A 25646-nucleotide genomic window follows, 5' to 3' on the forward strand; every position below is an offset into this window, starting at 1 on the left:
CCATCAGGAAGGTACATATAAGGAAGATGAGAGCACCCTCTCATTCCTTCTGGTAGAGTCCAGAGACGTCAGAGAGCTGACTGCGCTAAAAGGGATAGCACAAGCTTCACAAAGGAATTGGTTCACTGAGGTGGGTCCTAGAAGGGGGAAGAGAATGTACGTTTATATAATATCTACTATGTGCCAGGCATTGTGCTAAGGGCTTCACAGATATCTCTTTTGATCCTCACAATAACCTTGTGAAGTAGATGTTAGTATTATCTCCATGTTACAGTAGAAGAAATTGAGGCAAACAGAAGTTAAGTGACTTGCCCAGAGTCATACAGCTAGTAAGTGTCTGAGGCTGGATTCGTACTCAGGTCTTCCTGACTTCAAGTTTAGCATTCTATCCACTGCTCCACCTAGCTGCCAGGAAGATGAATTTATCACGCGCAATCCCTGAAATGTAGATTCAACAAATATTTATCATTATGGGTATGTGGTAACAGAGTCCCTGTGTAAAATGTGTCATGAGACCCCTCAGAATTTAGTAAAAAATACCTTGTCCCAGGCTTGCAGACAGACTCTAATTAGGAGAGAATGAAGGTGTATTCGTGAGAAAAAAACAAAACATGCTTTTCCTAATATCATCCTATTCACCTCCACCACTACTTACTTGCCTATCTGGCAATGACCGGATCCTTTTCTGATGCTTCACTCTCTTGGCTAGGAAGCTGATGGGGCTCTGGTATGAGGGAAATGGGCCTAGACATCAACCTGCATTTTCATGGAGAATGCTCATCTGCCAGGACATAAGTAGTACCATCCTTGTCATTGCCAGGATATGGAGAGAACAGGCTGCCCAGGGTGCAGGAGATTTCAAATTGAATTTGTTAACTCAGAGTCTGATTGCCCCAGTTCCTGTGGGAACTAGGAAGCGATTTCTTTTCTAGGAGTCTCTACCTTATGGGCTGCAGCTAACTGTTGGTCAGTAAACATTTATTAAATGCCTGTATGTGCGAGGTACTGTGCTAAGCACTAGGGATACAAAAAGAGGCAAAAGACAGTCCTTGCCCTCAGTGTGCTCAAAATCTAATGATGAGAACTTCTCATTCATCAAAAAGCTGAAAGAGATTTTTTTTTTACTTTTGGCCACCAGCAGGCTCCTAACATGAGACAAAATGAAGAGTTGGAAACATAGAAATCTATATAAATTCAATGAAATAAAGTTTCTATACAGTGTTCCCAGTCTGTCAATTAGTTAGTCAAGTATTTAATTTTGTGAAACCTGGACAGTCTACCAGCACCATGCAAGGAAACTGAATCGCTTCTATTTGAATTGTCTTAGGAAGATTCTGAGGACCACCTGGTAGGATAAGGTACTGGACACTGGAGTGCTTTCTTGAACCAAATTGCCAAGCATTCAAATTCTGCTCCAAAAAAGGCAACTCTGATGGACTGACTCCATTGTTTGAATGCTGGTGGTCAGAAGAAGTGATACAAGGACACTCTCAAGGTCTCTGTGAAGAACTTGGGAATTGATTCTGTGACATGGGAGATGCTGGCACAGGACCTCCCAGTATGGAGTGCCTGCATTAAAGAAGGCACTTTGCCCTGTCAGCAAAGCAGAATTGAAGTAGCTCAAAAGAAAAGGGAGATGTGCAAATTTAGAGAATCCACCCCAGATGTTCCCATGGACTTTCTGTGCCTGATTTATGGTAGAGCATTATGAGCTCATCTTGGTCTGATCAACCACAACGAGACACTCTGTAATTTGACTCTAACATAGTGAGGTCATTTTGGTCCTCTTCATGAATGAAAGACAAGTAAATTGTATACTTGTTGCATGCTTGAGACTAGAAGGAATAGAATTTATACCTGGAAGGACTAAACTCTGTGAAATCACAAAGTGCAATTTTTTCATCCATAAGACAAAAAAAAAATTGAATAGTTTTTTTATTTCAAAGTAAAATTATAATAAAATTATTCTATCAATTGATGTACCTGATCCTTCTAGTGCCAAAACTGTAATAATCACTGTATGGTTGTTTATGAGAAAGAAAACATGTTTCTTACTCTCCATGAAGTCCAGTTGGGGTGATAAGATTTATTGAGGAATCAATTGAAAGACTGCATAAGACAGAATGTAATGAAGTATTGAACTGTAGGGATGCTACATAGTGTTGGAGAATTTCACAGGATGCAGGAGTGGGGAAGAACAGGGGGTTTTGGAGGAGGTAAAGAAGACATCTTGCTGGAAACAGGCCTAGTGAGGGGGTCTCAGAGAATGAGTAGGTGTTGAATAAGCAGAAAGGAGAGCATGTGTGCTGATAGCGATATTCATGGTGGACTCCTCAATGTTGCCTTCTGTTACATATTAGCTCTCAGTTGGCAGGGCTTGCGTCTTCCTTTCTTGATGGCTTATAGTGTTCCATGTCAATGTGAATGTTTCATAAACTGGGTTCTGATACTAAAGACATTCTTTAGGCCTTGGGAGAGTGTAGAAAATGGTGGGGAATGATTTTCAGGTGAACTGAATTTTAGGATAATCTCCTGTGCTACCCATCAGAGTCTTCATTGGTGAAACAATGGGTGGTATCTTGTCACAAACAACTGGTGTCCTCAGGTTATTTCCAGTCAGATCTCCTCCTAGAAAGCCTTCTCCAATGTCTGCACTACAGGTTTTGTTCCTCTCAATTTTTACAACACTCAGTGTGCCTCAGATTTTCTCACACTTAACATCCCTCTTTCTGTTACCATACCTTGAATCTTCATGATGTCCTTGTGTGGTTTTTCAGTTGTTTCTTTTGGGTAATTTGGTTATCTCAACTAGATTTTAAAATATTTGATATTGATGGTTTGAGAAAGTAGACAGCTTGTCTCTTCCAACTCAATGCTGGCCAGATGATTCTTCATCCATATCATACTGTCTTTGTCATTGCCCTCTAATACCAAATCTAGTTCTTCCAGTTTCTCTAAACTAGTACAATGTACCTAGTCAACCAGTTTTGTTTTGGTTGCTGTTTAGTCGTTTTTCAGTCAGGTTCCACTCTTCATGACCCCATTTTGGTTTTTCTTGACAAAGACACTAGAGTGGTTTGCCCTTTCCTTGCTTTCTCTGGCTTATTTTACAGATGAGAAAACTGAGACAAACAGGGTTAAGTGGCTTGCCTGGAGTCTCACAGTTAGTAAGTATCTGAGGCCAGATTTAAACTCAGGAAGATGAGCAGATCAGGGGCCCTGTACATTGGGTCACCTAGCCAACCAGATTGTCTCTAATATTAGGGAAGAAGTGATACTAAGGACAATGCTCCTTAAGTATTCAGTTCCCTCATGTGTGTTCTGGGGCTGGGAATCTAACCCCAGTTCTGCCACTAAATCACTGTGTGGCTTTGGACTCTTACCTTAACCCCTTGGAGCCCCACCGTATGATGGCAATAATGATACCTCTACAGGATATATGTAATTTAGTGATAGATGAGCACTTGACAGGATGTTTCAGGAGGGATTTTTATTTCAAGTGAGGATTGAACTGTACCTCTAAGGTCCCTTTGTACTCTAATATTTTATTCTTTTATGATTCTGATACCTGCCCTACTTTAGGAGCAAATGAGATAATAGATATAAAAGTTCTTTGTAAAGTAAAAAGTACCATATAGGTAATATAATGGTCATCATTATTACATATCTACAGGAAAGGAGGTTTTTTTAAACATGTGGATTTTGTAGATAACAGAAGTTGATCTAAAAAAAGGTTAATGTTAATTGTCCAAATGAATAATTTTTTTCACAGAAATCTCACCCTTCTTAAGAAGAGAGAACTGAATAAAACTAGTTCTTGATGACTCAGTGTCATCCATCTAAATGTTCCATGAGTGTTTATCCTGTGCTGAATAAAATTATGCCCTCAGGGCTTATTACACTTCACTGCCTTGTTTGCCCAGGAAGCAAAAAACAGCAGCAGTAGCAGCAATAGTACTAGATGATTTGCAAAGTGCTTTCCAAATATTATCTCATTTTATCCTCACAGCAACCCTGGAAGGTAGATGTTATTATTATACCCCTTTTAAACTGAGACTGACAAAGGTTAAGTGACTTGACTAAGGTCACACAGCATGAGGCTCAGATCTTTCTGACCTGGGCTCCAGGGCACTAGCCACTGAACTACCTAAATGGCCCCAGTCTGCTATGCTTTTTCAATTCGTGTGTGTTTTTGTAAATCAGTTTTCTGCATCTTTCCACCTGATGTCAGCCTGTCAGCTGAGCTGTATCTTTTCCCCTCTATCAGTATTCATGCTTTTAGCAATTCCCCTTGAAATTTGCTTCTTCAAATATAAGTTGTGCTAGGAAAACAGATAATCGACTATGTTAGATTTATTTCAGCAACAAGAGTAAACAGAATTGAAAGGAGGGATTGGGGTCTTCCCCATGAATAAAATGCATCAGTTTCAGTGCATGGACTTTTGCAAAAAACTGTGGCATATTGTTAGTTTCTGACTTTTTCTTCATGATTCCAAAAAAATGTTCCAGATAGTTAAGGTTGCCAGCTAAATGACCCCTAGCTAAGGGTGATTACCATGATGATTATTCTGGTGGCATATGAGGGGCATTTATATGATGATTTTACAGGTTACAATCATTTTCTCATTCAATCATTACAACATCCCTAGAGAGAGATACCTACGTATTTTAATTTTCAGAATCTCATGATCTCTGACACTTGGGATCTTCAAATCTCTGACGTTTGACATGTCCTTGGAAAGAGGAGAAACGCTCAGAAAATGTCTTTGAGAAAACAGCTGATACTGACCTTGTTGCATAGATACAGCCTGATCAGATTCTTTTGATAGTCTCTGGGCACCAGACTTTGAGCAGCTCAGCATCATAGCCATGTACACAGAACTCTTCCAGGAAACACATGCACGTAGTACAACTGTGGAATTATCTAGCCTTGAAACTCTACTATAATAAGTTTCTGCATTTCTCTCATCTTACTCTATGAATTTCTGCAAAATCAGAATCAAAAGGGCTGGTCTATGAACTGTTAGTTCTCACCACATTCATTTCCTTAATACCTACTTCAGCATGGAAAGAGTATGATGGGACCCTTCCCCTCCCTCCTGACACAAGCAATATTTTTATTCCCTGTAGCTTGACCACAATGCCTTCCTTCTAGTGTTAACACTTAACCTCCCATTTTACAGATAAGAAAACTGAGTCCCAGAGCCTTGTCCATATTACACAGAGCACTGTGGTTAGATTTTAGAATTCACCCTAGGTCTTTTGACTCTAAACCTAGTGCTCTTTTTAACTATATTATAGCAGCAACACAAAGAAGGTTTCAGAGGACTCTATCACATCTTGCTCCTTCACTACAGAGCAGTCAGTCTTGTAGGACCTCAGAGCTTAGTGACTGTGTATCTCTGCTATATGGTGTATTTGACCAAATCTTCCTGAAAGGAGAGGATTGTGTGCTCTAGACTTGGCCTGTTTCTTGCCACATTCTCACTACTACTCTTTTTCTTCCCCAGGTCAGTCACAGGCTTGGATAAAGAGCCTGACCTTGTACACATGGAGGCGAGGACGACTGACGGATGTGAGTGCTACGGAAGCAAGGTTGATACACAGCCGTGCTGAGCTAGGGCCAGGGGGAACCAGCCATTGCTTTCTAATTTACATTTTAATGGACTGGGAAGATGTAGGATGCAGAGCTCCATTACTGACATCTCCCCTTATCTTTGACCTCTTGGGTAGGAGGGAAGAAGAAGGAGGGGAAGAGGCTTCTTCCGTCCTTTGAGAAGCCCCATGGAAATAGACCAACCTGGACCAATCTCTAAATATTTCCTTGGCCTTTAGAGTAAGAATTTTGATGTGATGATATTCACAGTTTCCTCCACCATAATTTCATGCTGCCTTTGGTATAATTCTAAAAGAAATGTATACCAACACACAGTGTTTATTTTTAAGTGGTTTGCATTTATATGAAAGCGTGCTTTGCTTTAGGAAAATGTGCTGTGCAAAAATGCCAATTTTCTATACCAAGAAGTAATTGGATAATTATTTGAATTACCACATAGTAAGCATTTAAAAAATGCTTGTTGACTGACAGGACTCACTGCCAAGGCTCCTTTAAATGGTATTTTCCTTGAAGATAGACACCCAGCATTTACTAAATACAATGTGATAGACACCAAGGACAAAATAGAAGTAAACCAGTAAGGGGAGCCCAGTAGATATCACCGATCTCTTTCTCTTTTATTTATTTTCCTGTATATGTGGAAGATTCCTCAGAGGGGAAAGAGAAGACTTGAAGATGATAATGAGGCTTTAGTATATTGTGGTACCTTAAATAGAAACAAGAGAAATGGGGGATTAAGGGACGGAAGACAAGTCTTCCTAACTCCAGGCCTGGTGCTCTAACTATTGCACCAACTAGCTGCCCTGAGAGATACTTAAGCTATATGTCTAGGTAAATATATTTATACAGACATGTCTCTATGTTTATCTATGTTTATATTTATATGTATATATAGATATATGTAGATATATCAGTATCTATCTGTCTATCTCTACATATACATATAGAAAGAGAGACAGAGAGAGATAGAAAGAGAGATCTGATTGTCACATGCATAAACATGACTAATGAAAAGTCAACGAACTCAACAAAGGAGAAAATACACAGAAGAAATGAGTCCAAGGCCAAAGATTTGAGGAACACAAGGACTTAGGTTACTGTCTGTAAAATGAGTATAAAAGTCGCACCTACCTGCCAGGGATGTTGTGGGGATCAAACGACATAATATTTGTAAAACACTTTGAAAACCATTAGGTGCTATATAAATAATAGCTTTAATCATTATTATTGTTCCTTAGACAAGTGGCAAAGGACAAGAGGATGGGAAGAGATGTAGAACTGTTTTGCAGCATAGCATATGAGAAAGGAGGGATTTCATGAGAGATGGCCTCAACTTTCACAAGAAAGTTGATGACATCATCCTTTGTGAAAGAGGAGAGTGGATTGAGTTGGGAGGAGAAAGACTTAAAACAGTTGCTGTGGGGGATAGGATAGAGAATCAATCAGGGATTTTTTAATTTTTAATTTTTTTTAAAGGATTGTTATGTAGCAGATAACCTAGGTGAGAATGGATAACATGGACTTTTAGTGTAGCCCCAAATCTGAAGTCCATATTTACAGACTGGGACTTGACTGTCACAACTCAGGGTTCCAGGAGTGAGATTTCTAATTCTGTTACTTACAAATCCCTACTGGTGTGCTTTCTATTAATAATCAGTCAGTAGCCTCATTTAGCTTTTACCAGAGGCATTTACTAAATGGCATAGGAAGAAGAGTTATCACAAACATTTTTTCCTGTATCCCAGAAACATAAACTCTCAAAAATACACACAGGGAAGGGATGATTGACAATTCCTGGAGCTTTATGGCCTAAAATTCCTTTCTCTTGAATCCATAGCCAGTAGTTCTAGTTGCTTCCTAACTTGCCAACTCTTTACTTTTCCATATCTGTCTTTCTTTTTATATCTGTGTTCCTTCTATTCCAGACTGGATGTGTTATCTATCGTTGCAGTCTCTCTGATCCCATTTAGATATATTGCCAGCTACTGTCTAGTAGCCAGCTACTAACTCTCTGATGACTTGGCCAGTGGAAGGAGGAAATGGTTAAGGAAGAAAAAGAGGAAAAAATAAACTTTCCTTACCCCTAAGAGGTACCTAGGTCTTGGTTTCAACCCTAAGTCTGGAATTTTCTGTACTGAAATCCTCTGCGTCTGGACTGATCTACCACTTGATTGACGGACTCACAACTAACTTGCTATTTTTATATATAGGCCAAAAGGTGTAACTTGTTCTCAACCAATTATAAGAGAGTTCCTGTATGGTATCATTTGCATTCATCCAATTATTAGAGCCTTATAATCTTCACAAATTAATTAAAAACTTGTTCACACCTTATAATGGGGTTGTAGGAAAATTCTTTAATACTTGGTTTAAACTATTGATTGATTCAGTTGTGATGTCTGGACCTTCTGTGTTTGTATTAATTGAGGTGGGATTGGAGCTATCACCCCTTTGGACTTCCTCTGATAGCATTCTGTGGTTCACAAGTGGGAGAAAAAAAAGCAGATAATTGGGGAAAAAGGGGAAGAGCATGACTCTGGATTGTAGTTTGGCAAAATGTAAATTTCAGAAAGACAAGGAAGTAAGATTTTAAGGATGAGTGTCAGCATGTAGTTGGGAGTCAAAATTACAAAGTGAGAAAAGTGAAACTAGAGCAGACGACGGACTGGGCGAATTGGAAGAAATGTAAGAATTGGAGGCTATAATGAAGATGAAGAAAGAAAGGAGGAGGAGGAGAATTAAGAGGAAAAAGAGCGGGAGACACAGAGAGACAGAGAGAGAAACACACACAGAGAGAAAATGAGAGGGAAGAAGAAACAGAGACACAGAAAAAACAGATAGAGGACATAATAACAGGAGATGATGGGAACATCAGAGGTCAAGATCACAGGAATAGAATAGTTTGGGGTGATAGCAGTGAAGTCTAAGTTATCATTGGCAATTGAGGTAGAATGTTGGGGGAGTTGAGGATGCTAATGAAATGAGAGACCTGGATGGTCAGATTTACATCACTGTGAATACTGAAATAACTAGGCAAGGGTTGGAATAGATAAGACTGATCTAAATAATGAACCCTTGAGAAAGAAGGGAAAATGACCCAGAGGCTGGGCAAATGACAGCAATGAAGATGTGAACCATGTTATAGAGAATGATGATGTTAGCCTGAAAGGACCATAGGTTGCTACATGAAGCTGCAGAAGGAGAGTCTAGAAGTAATGATGGGAAATAAAGAGTAGACGACCTCCTCTTGTATGGGTATGTTGAAAAGGAGACCTCCAATTCCAAATGACTTTTGCCATGGGGCAACAGGTATTCCACTTTTCTTAGGGGAAGGTGATCCCTACATTCCTCATTATCTGCTGTAGAAGACCAAGAATGTAGCCCATAACTACCTAAAAATGTGTATAAGCATATCCTACTTAGCATTATTAATTGGTTCCATGAAAATACAGTATTAAAGAAAATTATGTCTCTCAGCACATAGTACCTATGTACTGTGTATCCATGTAATTTGCAAGATACATTCCAGAATGACCAATATCCAGACTATAAACACTTGAAATTATATATTTCAGAGGGCCAGGACTATTGGATCTTTGTAAAGCAATTCCCTTTCCTCTCCTTCCTTTCTCTCTCCTATAAATTCCCCTTGTCTCAGAAGCTCTTAGGGTGAAGAGGAGTAGCCAAACCACTTACACTGTTCTTGGAGGTCCTGAGGCATCAAGGGGCTAAAGGGACATGAAGCTATCTTAAAATCCTGGTGCTCTGGTTTAGCTTTCATGCTTTGAGCAGTGGGGGTGGGGGTGGGGGTGGGGAGAGCTTGTGATCTGCCAGCATGTCTCTAAAGTGCCGCAAGTAACCTTTCTCTCATTGGCTTGAATTTTGAAGGTTCCCAATTGAGCTCCTCTCCCTAAGTCAGAGGCCAGAGATGATCTTTGTCTCTAGAGATCAAATCCTGTTACAGCAGTGTTTTGCTTTATTATGATTAGGGCAAGTTTTAGTGCATTAGGTAAATTAAATTCATAAGTTATTAAAGGCAGGGGAAGGAAGAAAATTACACACACACACACACATGCACACACACACATGCACACATGCACACACATCGCCACCTCACTAGGTACCATGGACAGTAGTATCTCCAATGTAGGAAGAAGTCATAGAAATTCATGAGACAAAATTCCAGACAAGAACCAGCAGTAAAATTCATAACCTCGGAAGTTTATACAAAAATTCACAGAGTTTGGGAAAAATGCAAGGTGAGGTAGGCTTAAAACAAGGAGGTGTATTTGATTTCGAAGATGTCACCAGGTAATGGTGATGGTAATATGCTCCTTGAAGGGTATACCTTATACAAAAACAGTAGGATAGGGAAAAACGTAGGTGGAGTAGCACTGTAATAACTATATAAATTCACATAAGAAAATCCAGTAACTAAAGGAGATAAAAACTAGTGGTCAGCATGTGGGTGAAGTTTGATAGAGGCAGACTTAGAAGTGATATTACCTTTGAAGTATACAACAGAGAAAGAAGAAATAGATTAGGAATTTAGAAAATGTCACAAACTTGGCATAGCAATATGATGTCATGAGGGGAGATCAGTTATCTGGTCACCTCTTAGAACTTTCTTTCTGATCAAAGCAATGCTCAAACATGCCCACACCCTCCCGTGGAAATTTACAATCTAATATTAATAATGATTTTTAGGAAAATAGCCTAATGGAGTTGTGAGATTTTTTTTTTTTTTGTCAAAGTGATCTTATTTGGGGAAGCTTGTACATGTAATCCAGGAACATATTTTTAATATTAAATAAAGTATACTACTAGTGGTTTCCTCCTCCAAAGTAAAGACAGTAAACAAATCAAAGATATAGGCCTGCAGGCAGAATTACCCAGCTCCTCTGTTATCTTGAAATAGGCATTTTACCAACTATCTATACATGATCTTTTCCCATAGAATTCCACTATTTAAACACTACTACAGATGATCCTGGTTTGCACCATCAGTAGCAGCTCCTGCCTTAGGAGGCCTTGGTAACTTCTCTATTACGGTTGAAGGACGAGTACATCCCTATCACTCAGGCTCATAAACTAGATGTAACCCTCCAGTCCTTAGTCTTTTGTCTCCTCTTACCAAAGTAGTTGCCAAGTCCTGTTGATTTTACCTTCTAACATCTCTCCTGTATGTCCCCTTCTCTCCTCTGACCATGCCACCACCTTGGTACCAATCATACCAGGACAATTGTACTAATTTGTATACCTGCCTCGAATCTTTCCTCACTCTCTTGTCATTCACTTAGTGGTAAAACTGATTTTCCTAAAGTATAGGTCTGACCATATCACTCACCTAGTCAGCAAATTCCAGTGGCTCTTGATGATCTCCAGGAGCAGTTATAAAATCATCTGCTTGGCATTAAAAGTCTTTCATCATCTTCCTCACTTCTGCTTTTCTTATTTTTTTATAGCTTATTTCCCTCTTATATACTCTTCAATCCAGTGACATTGGCCTCCATACTATTCCTTACACAAGATATCCTATCTCCCAACTGCATGCATTTTCATTGGCTGTCCCTAATCCCTGGAATTCTCACCTGCCTCCTATACTTCCTGGTTTCCCTGGTTTCAAGGCCTAGATAAAATTCTGACCTTCTATATGATATTTTTCCCAATCTACCTTAATGCTATGACCTTTCCCCTGATATTATCTCCAGTTTCTCTTGTTTGTATACAGTTGTTTGCATGCAGTCTCCAACTTTAGACTGTGGACTCCTTTAGAATAGGGATTGTCCCAGATCTTAGCCCAGTGTCCAGCACATAATAGACACTTGATTAATGTTTCTTGTCTGATTCATTGTGTGACACATGAATTGATGGTGATGTGTTCGTAGAAGCTGAATTGTGGAATCGGCATCATACAGTTAGAGAGTTAGGCTAACTGACCTACTCCATGCAAGAAGCTTCTAACAGGCTGTATCATCCCTTTGCTTCTGAACACTTCAAGTGATAGAGCTCCCTCCGCAACCAGGCAGGCTGCTTCGTTAGTGTTAGAAAGTTCATTTTTATATTGAGTTGAAATCTACCATCCTCTGGCTTCTAATGATTCTTGTTCTGCTTTCTGGAGTCATGTAGGATGCCTCTTCTGTGCCTACATGAAAGCCCCAAAATATGAAATGATGACCCTGCCCCCCCCCCCCACTTTCTTCTCCAGGCTAAATATCTCTAGCTTTTGAAACATTTTGTGTGTCGCAAGAATTCATTCAGTAATAAACGTTTATTGAATGACAGACTATTTATTGGATAAATTAATATGGCATGGTTTTGAGACTAGCAAAATCATTTTTCCCCTTTCCTCTATATTTATTTTTCTAATATAACTTAGAAAATGTAACACTCAGAATTGGAATTATATGTGGAATATATCCAGAGTTCAGTTACTTTCTTGCCTGCTTCAATTTGGACACATTAAGGATAGATCAAGGACCTGTGATTTCATTGATATAAGCAAAAAAATGACATTTTAAAAAAATAACTGCATCATTATGTTGGCCAAAATAGAGCTTACAGCCCCTGTGACTTTAAGGAGCTATTTTAATGGAGGTAACTTCTTTCTCTCTGATCACCCTTCTAATTGCCTCATCCTATACTTTTAAAAAAGTTATTATTCATCTCATTAGATATTTCCCAATTACATGTAAAATTTTTGAATAATCTTTTTTTAAATTTTGAATTCCAAATTCTTTACCTCCTGCCCCTCCCTCTTTCTTGAGAAGGCAAACATTTTGATTTCAATTATATATGTTGTTATGCCAGACATAGTTCCATATTAGCCATGTTGCAAAAGAAAATACAAACAAAATAAGGCAATAAAAATAAAGAAAGTAAAAAAAAAATAATATCCTTCAATCTGCATTCAGAGTTCATTAGTTCCCTCTCTGGAGGTGGAAAGTGTTTTTCATCATGAGTCCTTTGGAATTTTCTTGGATCATTATCTTCAACAGCGTAGCTAAGTCTTTCACAGTTGATCATTCTTAATAATGTTGCTATAACTACCTACCACAGTCTCCTGATTCTGCTTGCTTCACTTTTCATCAGTTCATGGAATTCTTCCCATGTTTCCCCATTGTTTCATTAATAGCATTCTGGACAATCTTCTTATCATTGCGTTTGGTTCTTGTGCTTATGTTGACCTGTACAATCCCATCTTTTGCCAGCTCCAAAGTCAGTGCTGTTGAGTCATTTCAGTTGTGTCTGACTCTCCGTGATCCCATTTGGGTTTTCTTGGCAAAAAATACTAGAAGGTTTTGCCATTTCCTTTTCCACCTCATTTTACAGATGAGAACCTGAGGCAAATAGGGTTAATTGATTTGTCCAGGGTCAGACACCTAGTAAGTGTCTGAGGCCAGATTTGAACAACACTCCATGCACCACAAAATTCAATACTGAGAAAAAGTGTTAAATACTTCCATTATTGTGGGGCCTGCTGATCCTTTAGAGAATGACAACTGCTTTTAAGAGAACCTGAAAAATTCCTGTTTGAATGCATGGAGAATCTTTTTTCTGAGCATTAAGATGCCCTAGAGCCTCTTGGATCACATGGTAATACTGTGTATTCATGCAATATATTATAATTTTAAAGCAGTGGACTGCAAATTCATTGGGATTCCAGAGTTTGTGATGATCTAAATATCCAACAACTGGTCAAACAGGATTATTCCTGTTCTTATATGTTATTTGGTTCAGTAATTCTCTGAAACAGTTTTTAGCCAACACAGCAGGGTTTTCCTCTTTGTCACCTCCAGAAAGAGATGAAGGAGAATCTGTTGGACTGTAAATATTCTTTATTTTTGGATGTTAAATAACAAAGATGGAAATTTTGTCCATATGCTTGGTTCCCATATAGTCGGCCACAGCTCATCATTAGCTATTTTGCAAACCGTACCCTGAATTCTTTGGATCCCAGCTATGTGGATTTCTGCCTGTATTTCTGGATCATCATGACAGGAATAACACATGGCACTGAATTGAGAAATGAAAAAGTCAGAACGTCTGTAATAAGAGGGTGTGTCTTTTTCAATATTTGCAAATTTGTCCAAAGAATGAGTTCCAAGAACTTGTAGCTTTGATTCTCCTGACTCTGGCAGCTTTGCTACCATATTGCAGAAAGCTTTGTACAAATGGCTCAGTGCTTTGAGAGTGGCAAGCCATTAGCAACTGGTTCAACACCTCTATAGCAATGAAAACACACCCAGACCAGTGTCAGACAACATCTCAGCTCAATCTGTGAGCCAAGGAAGAACCAATTTGATTGAGTTTCTCTCGGGCAGATACGACATGAACTGTCAATTTTTCCATATCAACAAGACCATCTTTTGAATGTGTTATTCAACAGATGTTTGTGACAAAGGCATAAAGCAGCATATTTGTGCAGGCCTATCAGCCCCAGGATGTGCTCACCTCCTAGGTACTCAGCAAGGACCAGTGACCCAAAGGCTGCAGGATATCATGATGATGGACTAGGAAGCTGCAAGGAGCCTGGGTGAAGCCAAGGCCTCAGAAAGAGGGTGGGTAATGGGGGGAAGGGGCAGCACAGTGCTGCCAGGGTCTTTCTCTGAGTGAGACTAGAACTGTTCTTGTCAATGCCAGTTCCTGCTCCTCCTCATCTTGTACCTGTGCCATTGATTTTTTGAACCTGAATTCAAACTTTTACTTTTCTGTCCTATTTAAATTTTATTACCTATTCTGTATAGGCTAAAAATGTGTTCCAACCACCCATACCCATAGTTTCAGACTTGCAGATAATGCATATATTAACAAGATTCTGGGGAAATGGAATGGGTCTCATAACTGTAGAGGCATCCTAACCTTCTCGTACATCAAAACCTCATTAACTAGAGATTGGTTTATTCAGAGTTTCCTGCTATGTAACTTGATGATGGAAATCTGTGCTTTCCCCAAATGATACCTGTTGTGCTTTTATAATGGTAGCAGGCGATGTGAACCTGTTTGCTTTTGGTTTATTATTTGAGAACATAGGATTTACTGTATTAAAACAGACTTCCATTATATTGCACTAAGCCCCTACTCTCGTTCAGCTATACTCCTGTGAGTGGTTCAGCCTCAGTCTCTAGACTAGAGCAAGGGAAGTCTTTGTTTGTTTGTTTGTTTGTTTTTTTGTATTCAATCCTGAACAAATTGGCTTATTGCTAAGGAATGAGCCTGAAGAGTGGAATATTTGTGTTATTTCCTTCTATTGCCTCCTATAACTCAGGCCTTTGGCCTCAGATCAAGGGGGGTGGGGAGGTTTCCTTCCCATTAGTAATGATCATAATGGTAACAAAATTGAAAAGAATAATAATAGTTTTTGTATAGTACCTACTATGCATCAGGTATGGTGCTAAACACTTTGCAAATAATATCTCATTTCTCTTTTTAGTGGTTCTGCTTCCCAGTGCTGGTCATCATGCTTTTATTGAAATGGTTTATTAGGAGCCCCTTCCCCCATTTCTGACTTCTCTCCACTTGTGGCACAGGGCTTGACTAACCTGGCAGCCAGATGGGTTAGAAAGGCAGAGCTAGGGAGACATAAAGGAGGAGAGGGGAAGGTGTCACCTCCTGAGCCTTTAGAGACAAGGAGCCACCAATTTCTTGGGGATGAGGAATGAGCTGAGGATAGAACTGGAGGCGTGATCATTTCTACCTTATTGGGGGATGCCTTAACTGTCCTTGACCACAAGTTTGAACTGGTACAGCCATGCCCTTATATAGTTGCTTTTTGAGGCTGGGGGCAGAGGAAATGAGTTTGGGGAACTTTTGTGTAAACAAATGACAGTCAATTAGGCATCAAGAGATCCACATTCTAGTTTTTATTCTACTGTGTAACCTTGGTTAAGTCACCAGCTCTCTCTGGGTCCCAGTTTCCCAGTCTCTAAAAAGAAAGGTTAAACTAGATTATTTTTGACTTTTCACAGAGAAAGCTTTCTTTTCCTTCATGATGCTTTCCAGATCTGAGGGTAAAAGCCACTTTGCTTTCATAGCTGCTGATTGATAGCTTCAAATGTGGTTCCTGATTCCCTCCACTTTCCACATGTCTTATTAGGTCTTGTTATTATGTCTCTTTCTGAACATCCAAGTACATCCTATTTCCAGAACCTCAGACTGGAAAATGTATAACCACGCCCAAGGGAACTAGCTGAAACTTCAGTCTAGATTTCCATCCTTGCATAACTTCCATGAGATGAATGCAGGGAAGAGATGTGTCTATTGGGGAAGAATGGGTAGTGGGGTAAAGAGAGTAATGTGAATTCTCTCATAGTAATCTATACACTGAGGAGACCACATAACCTAGGCAAAGGAGCTACTTTATCCTTCTTTTAATAGGAAGTGATTTGAACATTCACGGAAGTATTCATTTATCTTGAAAACACTTATTTAGCACTTTAGTATATACAGAGTGCCATAGAAGGCCAGTAGACACTGGCCTGATTTTTTACAAAGTACCCACCCTCAAAGAGTTTATAATCTAACAAATTCTCTGAAACATGTATATACAAATCTGGTATATAATGAGTGAACAATTAGAGTACAGACTGCTGTAAGGTCACTGAGGGAGAGAGTACTGGTGATATCATAGAGGAACAGTCCCAATGAGGATTAGGTGACTGAGACTGTCCCATGGCATTGATATTTCAGCAGGGTAAATGTCTTCCTGGTAGTAACCCCTATGAATTTTCTTTTGATGCTCTATTGGTCAGGATCTCTAGACCCCAGGTTCAATCACTACGCTCCCCCTCTCCTAGAGTCACTTCCTTCCTTACCACTAGCCCAATCCCTGCAGGTATGGCAACTAGATTCTTTAGAAAATGAGACTTTGTGGTTATAGTGTCCTTTGCACTTCTGCCACCACCCACCCTGGCACACAGATTCCTAATTATGGCTCTGTATAGGGAAATCAGACAGGGCCCTTGCTCTCAAGGACTTTACAATTTAGTTGAAGGGACAGAAATTATAACTAGTCAACCCCAAATAAGTAACTGATAAAATATATGAAAACTAGAATAAAGGAGGGATTTTGCAATTGAATCAATGAGAAATGTCTTGGATTCTACCCATTTCTGCTTTTTATTAAAATTTGGTCTCTCTGTGTGGGGAGCAGTCAATTGAAAACTGATTTCTTTCATTCTTGTGTTCCTGATCAAATGGGATATCTGCTCTGCCCCTATTCTCATCTGTCAAATCTGCCACTCATATCATCTAATTAATCTAAATCATTGGTTAGCCTGTGCTTTTAGCAGGGTCCATGGGATAGAATATATAAAAGGGAATAATATGAAATCAGGTTCGAAGAATAGGTTGGATCTTGACTATGGAGGACCCTGAATGTGTGTTGGAAAAATTTCTCTCTCAGTACTCTGTCTAGGCAACTCATTAAGGCTATAAATAACAGAGAAAGTGCAGCTTCTATCCTTCTATCTCTAATGGAAAACTTCATAAGAAAAGTTCAAGTAGCATAATATATGAGGTCATAGGTTGGGGAGACCTTATATTTCGCTTTGTATTCTTTAAAAGTTTCATATTTATGACGACCCAGATAATTTTCTGGAGGGCAAGGAATGTGTTTCATGTGTCTTTTGATCACATACATCTTATAGGCAACATTAGAGCTATCTGAAAACAAAAAGGTTTAGTTCTGGAGTTTCGTGGGGTGTGCTTCATTGGAGGGTTTCAAGCAAAGACCTCTGGAGGACCATTTATTGGATATATCACAAGAAGAGTTCTTATCCTGTTAGGGGTTGGACACGAGGGTCTCTGAGTTGAGTTGGTAAAAAAATATCTGGGGGAAATCCCTTTCTGAATAAATGAACAAATGGAGTGTTTGAATTATGGAGAAAGTAAAATTCCTTCGTTTCTAGCCTTTTTTATAAATATCTACTATGTGCAAGCCATGCCATTTCCACCTTGCTTCCAGGCCTTGCTATTGACTTTCCCACTGACCCATAGTCTAGTACTTTCATTAAACATTAGGTACCAAGGAGCTTATTATCTCCTTCATGGGTTTTTCAAAATATAAGGTTTGAGACTTCAAAAACGTTAGCTCAGAATAAAAGTCACAATTCCTTTCATTTGTAAGTGGTGTTTGCATTAGTCAATTTAATTAGGTGATCCTTTTAGATTGGGCCTTTCATTTCATACTGGGCGGTGGGGAGTAGCTCATGAGCCAAGAAGTAGAGCTGGAGTGGAACAATCTTCCATTGCAATTGGACAGGGGTTAGGTAAATTTTGGCTTTGTTTGGGAGCTCCAAATATACGTAATTGTGTTCTTAAAATGCTCAAATAAGAGACCAAAAAGTAAATAGGCAAGGGAAACAATGTACCTTTTTTCCAGCGATAAGCAGGTGTCCTTCAATGAGAAGGTTTGATTACTAGTGTAAGCTCTTGTGATGACATACTTCCCAGTAGGGAAAAAGCCAGTTGTCATGTCAACGTGAGGTTTATTTGTATGTATTTGCTATAGCTTTTCCTTTTTTCCAAGGAGCAAATTATATAGGCTGTGTGGGTCTGCGAATATTCCCAGGGGATAGATGGAACTTGTCCCAGATGTATCTAAGCATCTTGGACCCTTCTGCTTTTCTACCCTGAGAGTAGGAGGTTATGGAGCACATTCAGATAAACCAGTGGTTTTCAGCATAAGTCTTCTTTCAGGCCAGGCAAAAAAGTGCATATTGAGATTTGTTACCCTGGGTGTCATGGCTGCTTGTTTGGGATTTGGGGAATCAGGTTTATTTTGTCCCCTCAGTGTTATACTTTCTAAACATCTATGATATGAAGCCATCTAATGTCATTTCTATATACAGTTCCGTATTATCATCTATTTTTGTGTTGTATCGCACTGGGTACATATTTTTATCACCCCTCTCCAACTATAAACTCAATGAGGGCAAGGGATTGTCTATTTTTAATTTTTTTCTTTTCTCACCATTTTTTCCCAATCACAACCTTTCATACAACAGACCCTTTGCAAATGTTATAGAATGAATATTATATAATCATTTGAACTATAGCTTTGAACTGAACTGATCAGTCATGATCTACTCCATGGCTGCATGAATGACTGATGGATTGACCTGAAAACCGTTGTGGTGATTCTGTTGGTTTTTTTTTTTTTTTTTGGATATATGGGTCTGAGAATATTCCCAGGGGATATGCAACAGCATTCCCAAATGTTGGGCTGCACTGATGCTTTGTCTCCATAGGACTTTCTTTACTATGCCGCCCCCAGTAGGGTATGCTCATTCTTCTTCCTCTTTTCAGCTCTCCTTTATGTGATGCTTTACACTTTTAGAATGCAAACTTCTTGAGGACAGCTTATGTTTGTCTCCCCAGCACTTAGCACAGTGCCTGGCACATAGTAAATTCTTAACAATGCTTGTCAACTTTACTTGACTTGCTGTCATAGGAAACATTTGGCATTTTCTTATATCCATCTACTCCTTTCTTGCTATCTTCTGAGATAGCTTCATTTCATTTCAAGAGACATTTATCAAATACCTACTGCATACTCAGAACTGAGTTAAGCTCTTGGGAAGATACAAAGTGTAGAAAAAATACATTCTTGCTCTTATGAGGTCCAGTAACTAATACAAAACACACACAAATAGTGACACAACATCACACAATAAGTACATTCCGGAATAAAGTGCTATGTGAAGTAAAAGTGGGAAAGCAATCATTTTCACTTAAGATCAGTTTTGGCTTCATGGGGAGGTGACATTTGAATTGAGTTTTAAGTGGCTGGTATTGCACAAATGCAAAGTATTATAATTTAAGTAACAGAGTTGTGAGGGAACAAAGAATCGTGTTTGGAAAGATAAGGATAGTTTGGAGTATAGAGTGCATGGAGTGGTGTTTAATGTAAATTAGGATAAGAAAGAGTCCCCAGAGATACAGTGGGGAAGGTCTTGAGTGCCAGGCAAATGAGTTTGAACATTATTGAGAGGGAAATTTGCAGTAGTCTAGATGGATCTTATTGAGGGCTCCTATTAGAGTGGTAACAGTGGGAATAGAGAGGACAGTGTGTATTGGAAAGATTTAGAGACTTGGTAAATGATTGCATGTAAGAGATGAAGTTGCACAGGTCAACAAAAGTACTAAAATATATGGAACTGAAACTGAATAAATAATGGTGCTAGTGACATCAATGGTGAAGGCAGATTGAGTTAAAAAAAAAAAAGACCTAGTACAAAGAAATTCAGCCTGAACAAGGTAATATTGAGATATTGGGCAGACATCTGAATAAGGATGTCCAATAGGCAGCTAGAAATATGAATCTGTAACTCAGAAGAAAAGAATCAGACTGGAGACAAAGATTTGTGAGTCATTTCTATAGAGATGGTAGTTAAGAATGAATGAGAATGATATAGAAAAGTAAAGAAAATTAAAGATTGATTTTTGGAAAAACAATTTAACAGGTCAGGAAGATGATGAATAGTCACTGTGGGAAACAGAGAAGCATTTGAGAAGTCTGGCAACTATAAGGCGATGATATCTCTTATGCCCAAGAAAGGAGACAGTATCTAGTAGGAAGAGATGGTCAGCAGTATCAGAAGCTACAGAATTCAAGTGAAATGTGGATTAAAAAATATACATTGAATTTGACGATTAAGAGACTACTGTTGAAGTTTTCAGAGGAAGAAATTAAAGCTATCTATAGTCATATGAAAAAATGCTCTAAAACCCTATTGATTAGAGAGATGCAAATCAAAACAGTTCTGCGGCAGCATATCACACCTATCCCATTGGTTAACATGACAAAACAGAAAGATGATAAATGTTGGAGAAGATGTGGGAGAGTTGAGTCATTGTTGGTGGAGCTGTAAGCCGATCCAACCATTCTGGAGAGTAATTTGGAACTTTGCCCAAAGGGCTATAAAGTGTGCATACCCTTTGACCCAGCAATACCGCTTCTAGGACTGTATACCAAAGAGATCATAAAAAATGGGAAAAGGACCCACATGTACAAAAATATTTAAAGCAGCTCTTTTTGTAGTGTCCAAGAACTAGAAATCGAGGGGATGCCCATCAATTGGGGAATGGCTGAAGAAGCTGTGGTATATGAATGTAATGGAATACTATTGTGCTATAAGAAATGACAAACAGGTGGACTTCAGAAAAACCTGGGAAGATTTGTATGAACTGATGTGGAGTGAAGTGAGCAGAACCAGGAGAACTTTGTACACAGTAACAGCCAAGTGTATGATGACTGATTTTGATAGACTTAGCCCTTCTCAGCAGTGCAAGGACCTAAAATAATTCCAAAAGGCTCATGATGCAAAATGCCATGGTGGAGTTGGAATGCAGAGTGAAGCAAACCATTTTATTTTTTGTTGTTTTTTCTTTCTTTTTCATGATTTCTCCCATTCATTTTAATTCTTCTATGCGACATGACTAATATAAAAATGTGTTTAATAGGAATGTAAGTGTAGAGCCTATATTGGATTGCATGCCGTCTTGAGGAGGGAAGGGGGAGGGAGGAGGAGAAAATTTAAAACTTATGGAAGAGAATGTTGAAAACTAAAAACAAATAAATAAATTGAAAAAAAGATATTGCTGTTTGAGAAGACAGGTTGAGATAATGCTCTGGGAAAGCATTATCAGTAGAGTTTGGGTTGTCAGGGAATGGTTATAGATACCTTTTTTCAAGAATCTAATTGGTGTCACTGCCCCGGTGAGTTGTTATATCCAAAATGGTACCCCTGGATTGGACAAGTATGTGGAGACTATGTACCTCTATAAGTAATTGTTGGAGAATGATCTGAAGATGAGTCCCAGACACAATATAGGAATGTCATTGCCTGAAAATACTGTACCAAAATCTTTATATGATCACAGTGGCAGTTTTAATTGTCTCCCTTATAGCATAAAAAACACTGAATCAAATCTAAACCATTGAACAGAATCAGGAACTTCTTTACAAAGGAGCATTTTGTGACTTGATGTGGTCAGATCTGGGAGATATAAAATACTTAGGCAATAGGTCCACAGGGAACAGGTTGACTTTTTGGAGGGAAAGTCACAAAGGAGTTTATTCATTTCAGCAACTTAAAACTCATTTGCAGAGCATGTCAACTGGTTCATGAAGGGTATGAATTTACATTTGATGAAAAGTTGGTGACAGTATGGTCAGCTCCCAATTATTGCTACCCTTGTATAAATATAACCTGAATTGTGGTATTCAAAGATGTAAATTCCAGAAAACCAAAATTATTCTGGACAGTTTCAGATTTGGAACATGTAATTGCTTTTAAAATGACCATGCCATGTTTTCTTTGAGGCCTTCATTCATTCTACTGATCCATTTTCCTACCCTCCCCCAAATTCCTTGTATTTATCTCTTTGTAAATATAATTTTCTGTTGAGTCATTTGCTGCTAAAATGCTGCCTCTTGTCTCCTTTTTCCCTTTTTTATTTTAAATGATCTAAATTTATTGTATATTATGGCATCTATAGTAATGCTTCTCTATTGATTTCCTCACCCTCCCATTCCCATCTTGGACTTATTTGCAAAGATTTTGAGAAATGCCTTAACATCCCTGCTGCTGTATGTAGTTCTTGCTTATTACCAGTTTTTTGGAAAGCAGGACATTTTTCCTTTTTTTTTTTTTTTAAAGCAAATTGAAAAGAACAGACCACACTGAAATATTCCCCTCATCTTGTTCAGCATTTTTTAAAACATTTGATAAATTTTAAGAAATTTAATCAGTAAAATTATTATTCAGTGGGTACAATGGATTGTAAATGCCTTTGTGTTGTGTAAACCTATCCCTGCGGTAAATATTGCCCTTGGGTTGGATGATATTTTAAGTGACTATAAAATAAATCTGTCAAAAGGGGAAAAAAGAATGTAACTGGTGTGAGAAATATGCGTGCTATCTTTGCAGGGAGGCACCAGTCCATCAATTGGCACGTCTTTATTGAGTGCTTTCTATATCCCCAGCCTTGTGGTATGATCTGTGGGGATGAGAAAAGGAAGGGACTTTGCACTGCATAAGCTTATTATAGAAGTACTTATTTAATAACAGTAATCCTATACTTATATACTTCTACAAGTACTTATTTAATAATAATCCTATAATTATATTTTAATTAACATGATATGAAATATATTTTAACAATGCTATACTTATATAAGTAAATATTTAAATGTGTAAATACTTATGTAATTGCATAAGCATAGGATGAACAGCTGGGTGGTGCAGTAGATAGAGTACTGGGCCTGTAGTTAGGAAGATTTCCCTTCCTGAATTCAAATCCTACCTCAGACACTAGATGTGTCATCCTGAGCAAGTCATTTAACCCTGTTTGTCTCAGTTTCCTCATCTGTAAAATGAGCTAGGGAAGAAAATGACTGACTACTTCGGTATCTTTGCCAAGACAACCCCAACGAAGTTGGAGATGATTGAAAAATGACTCAAAGGATATGGGATAAACAGAACCAAAATATTGATATGATAATGGTGAATTGGTGGAATGCAGTGGTATTCTTGAAAAGTTAGAATTACAGAATGCTAGAGTTGAGATAGATCTTAGAGGTCATTCTAGCCAATCCACTTATTTGGCAAGGTGGAAACAGAGACCCAGAGAAGTAAAGTAATGATGACAGAATGCAATTAAGTGTTAACGTTTGGTACTCATGCCAAATGTTGCTGGGGATGGAAAGAGATTGCTTAAGATGAAGAGAAAGAAGAGGTGGCTTCACTTTTTCCTCTTTGGCATCAACATTTAGTCCACTTGCTAAGATTTGAGGAATAACCTGCCTCCCAACTGCTGCTTGAGTTATTGTGTTCTGTTACTGTACAGGACAGATAGCTTCTTTTTAAGGGACCATTTCATCAGCTCAGTGGTTGAATTTATGAGACTGCATGCAACTGAGCTGTGAAAACAAATGGGAGCCAGTTGTAGTGAAAAGAGCATGGTACCAGGAGGCCAGACACATAGTAAGAAGGGTGGTTTTGTGTCATGATAAAGTTTTAGAATCTTCTAATTTGCTTATAATGTTACTCTTTATGTCAAAATCATTTCTCCATTTTGACCTTTCCTTGGTATACAGTGTGAGATATTGGTCTGTGCCTAGTGTCTGCCGAACTATTTCCAGTTTTCCAAGCAATTTTTGTCAGATAGTGAATTCTTTCCCCCAAACTTGGATCTTTCAGTTTATCAAACGCTAAATTACTATGATCCTTTATTATTATGTATAGTGTACTTAGGGCAGCTAGGTGGCATGGTGTATAGAGTGGTGGACCCAGATTCAGGAAGACTCAAAAGAACTTTCTGAGTTCAAATCTAGCCTCAGATATTTACTAGCTTTGTGACCCTGATTAAGTCCCTTAAAATTTACTTCAGTTTCCTCATCTGTAAAAATGACTGAAGAAGGAAATGAAAAACCACTCTTATTATCTTTGCCCTGAAAGCCTCAAATGGGGTCATAAAGAGTTAGACATGATTGAAACAACTGAATAATAACATTTGTGTACCTAACTAGTCCACTGACCCACCACTCCATTTCTTAGCCAGTACCAGATTTTTTTTTTTTATAATTACTGCTTTTTAATATAGTTTGAAAGCTGAAGCTGCTAGGCTACCTTCCTTGACATTTTTTTAATTCCCTTGGTATTTCTGGATATTCCAGATAAATTTTGTTACTATTTTTTTCTAGCTCTAGAAAGTTATTCTTTGGTAGTTTGATGGGTATGGCACTAGATAAGTAAATTAATAAGTAGAATTGTCATTTTTATTATTTTGGCTTGGCCTACCCATGAGCAATTAATATTTTCTTAATTCTTTACACCTGTCTTTATTTGTATGAAAACTGTTTCATATTTGTATTCATACAATCCCTGAGTTTGTCTTGGCAGGTAGACTTCAAATACTTATTTTGTCTGCGATTATTTTAAATGGAATTTCTCCATCTCTTCCTGCTTGGTTTTGTTGGCAGTATATAGAAAAGGTGATATTTTATGTGCGTTTATTTTATATCCTGTAACTTTGCTGAAGTTAATTGTTTCAAGTAGTTTTTTTAAAAAATTGATTCTCTAGGATTCTGTAAGTGTACCATCCTAACATCTGTAAAGAGTGATAGCTTTGTTTCCTCTTTTCCTATTTTTATTCTTTCAATATCTTTTTCCGGTCTTATTGTTATAGCTACATACCTAGTATAATATTGAATAATTGTGATGATGATGATAATAGATATCCTTCCTTCACTCCTAACCTTACTGAGAAGCATTCAAGTTTATCCCTATTACACATCATGCTTGCTCTTGGTTTTAGAAGGACAATATTTATCATTTTTAGGTGACTTGGTGGATAGAGCACTAGGTCTGGAGTCAGAGAGACCCATATTCAGATCCAATCTCAGTCACTTCTTAAGTGTGTTACCCTGGGCAAATTACTTAACCTCTGACTGCCTGACAAAAGGAGCTACTGGAGAAGGAAATAGCAAACCAATCCAGTATCTTTGCCAAGAAAACCTTAAGGATGGCTGGTTCATGGGATCATGAAGAGTCACACGCAACTGATCAACTGAAAAATGACAACATTTGGCATTTTTAAGAAAGGTTCCATTGATTCCTAAGCTTTCTGGAGTTTCTAATAGGAATAAGTGTTGTATTTTGTCAAAAGGCTATTTCTGAGTCTATTTGTATAATCATACATCTTTGTTGTTATTTATACTGACTGTCAATTACGCTGATAGTTTTCTAATGTTGAACCAGCTCTGCCTTCCTGGTATAAATTCCACTTGGTCATAGTGTATGATTTTTATGATATATTGCTGTAATCTCCATTTTAGGATTTTGTTTAAAATTTTTACATGAATATTCATTAAAGAAATTAGTCCATAGTTTTCTTTCTCTGTTTTTGCTCTCTCTAGTATAGGTCTGAAAACCATATTTGTGTCATGAAAGGAATTTAGTAGGACTCTTTAACTTTTAGATTTTTTTTTTCAAATAGTTTATATAGTATCAGGATTAATTGT

General features: G+C 38.2%; 1 protein-coding gene and 1 pseudogene across 2 annotated transcripts in view; one reads left to right on the forward strand and one right to left on the reverse strand.

The window, feature by feature from the left end:
- Positions 1-25646, forward strand: part of SORCS3 (sortilin related VPS10 domain containing receptor 3) — a 676074-nt gene that overhangs the window by 489325 nt on the left and 161103 nt on the right. For both annotated transcript variants that reach the window (XM_072621715.1, XM_072621724.1), the window contains one exon: positions 5511-5575. In XM_072621715.1, the coding sequence (XP_072477816.1) occupies positions 5511-5575 (65 nt within the window). The remainder of the gene's footprint in view (positions 1-5510; positions 5576-25646) is intronic.
- LOC140529172 (protein EFR3 homolog A pseudogene) lies at positions 13051-13981 on the reverse strand (annotated as a pseudogene).

Source organism: Notamacropus eugenii, chromosome 1 (assembly GCF_028372415.1).
Source record: "Notamacropus eugenii isolate mMacEug1 chromosome 1, mMacEug1.pri_v2, whole genome shotgun sequence".
In the NCBI taxonomy this organism is placed as follows: domain Eukaryota; kingdom Metazoa; phylum Chordata; class Mammalia; order Diprotodontia; family Macropodidae; genus Notamacropus; species Notamacropus eugenii.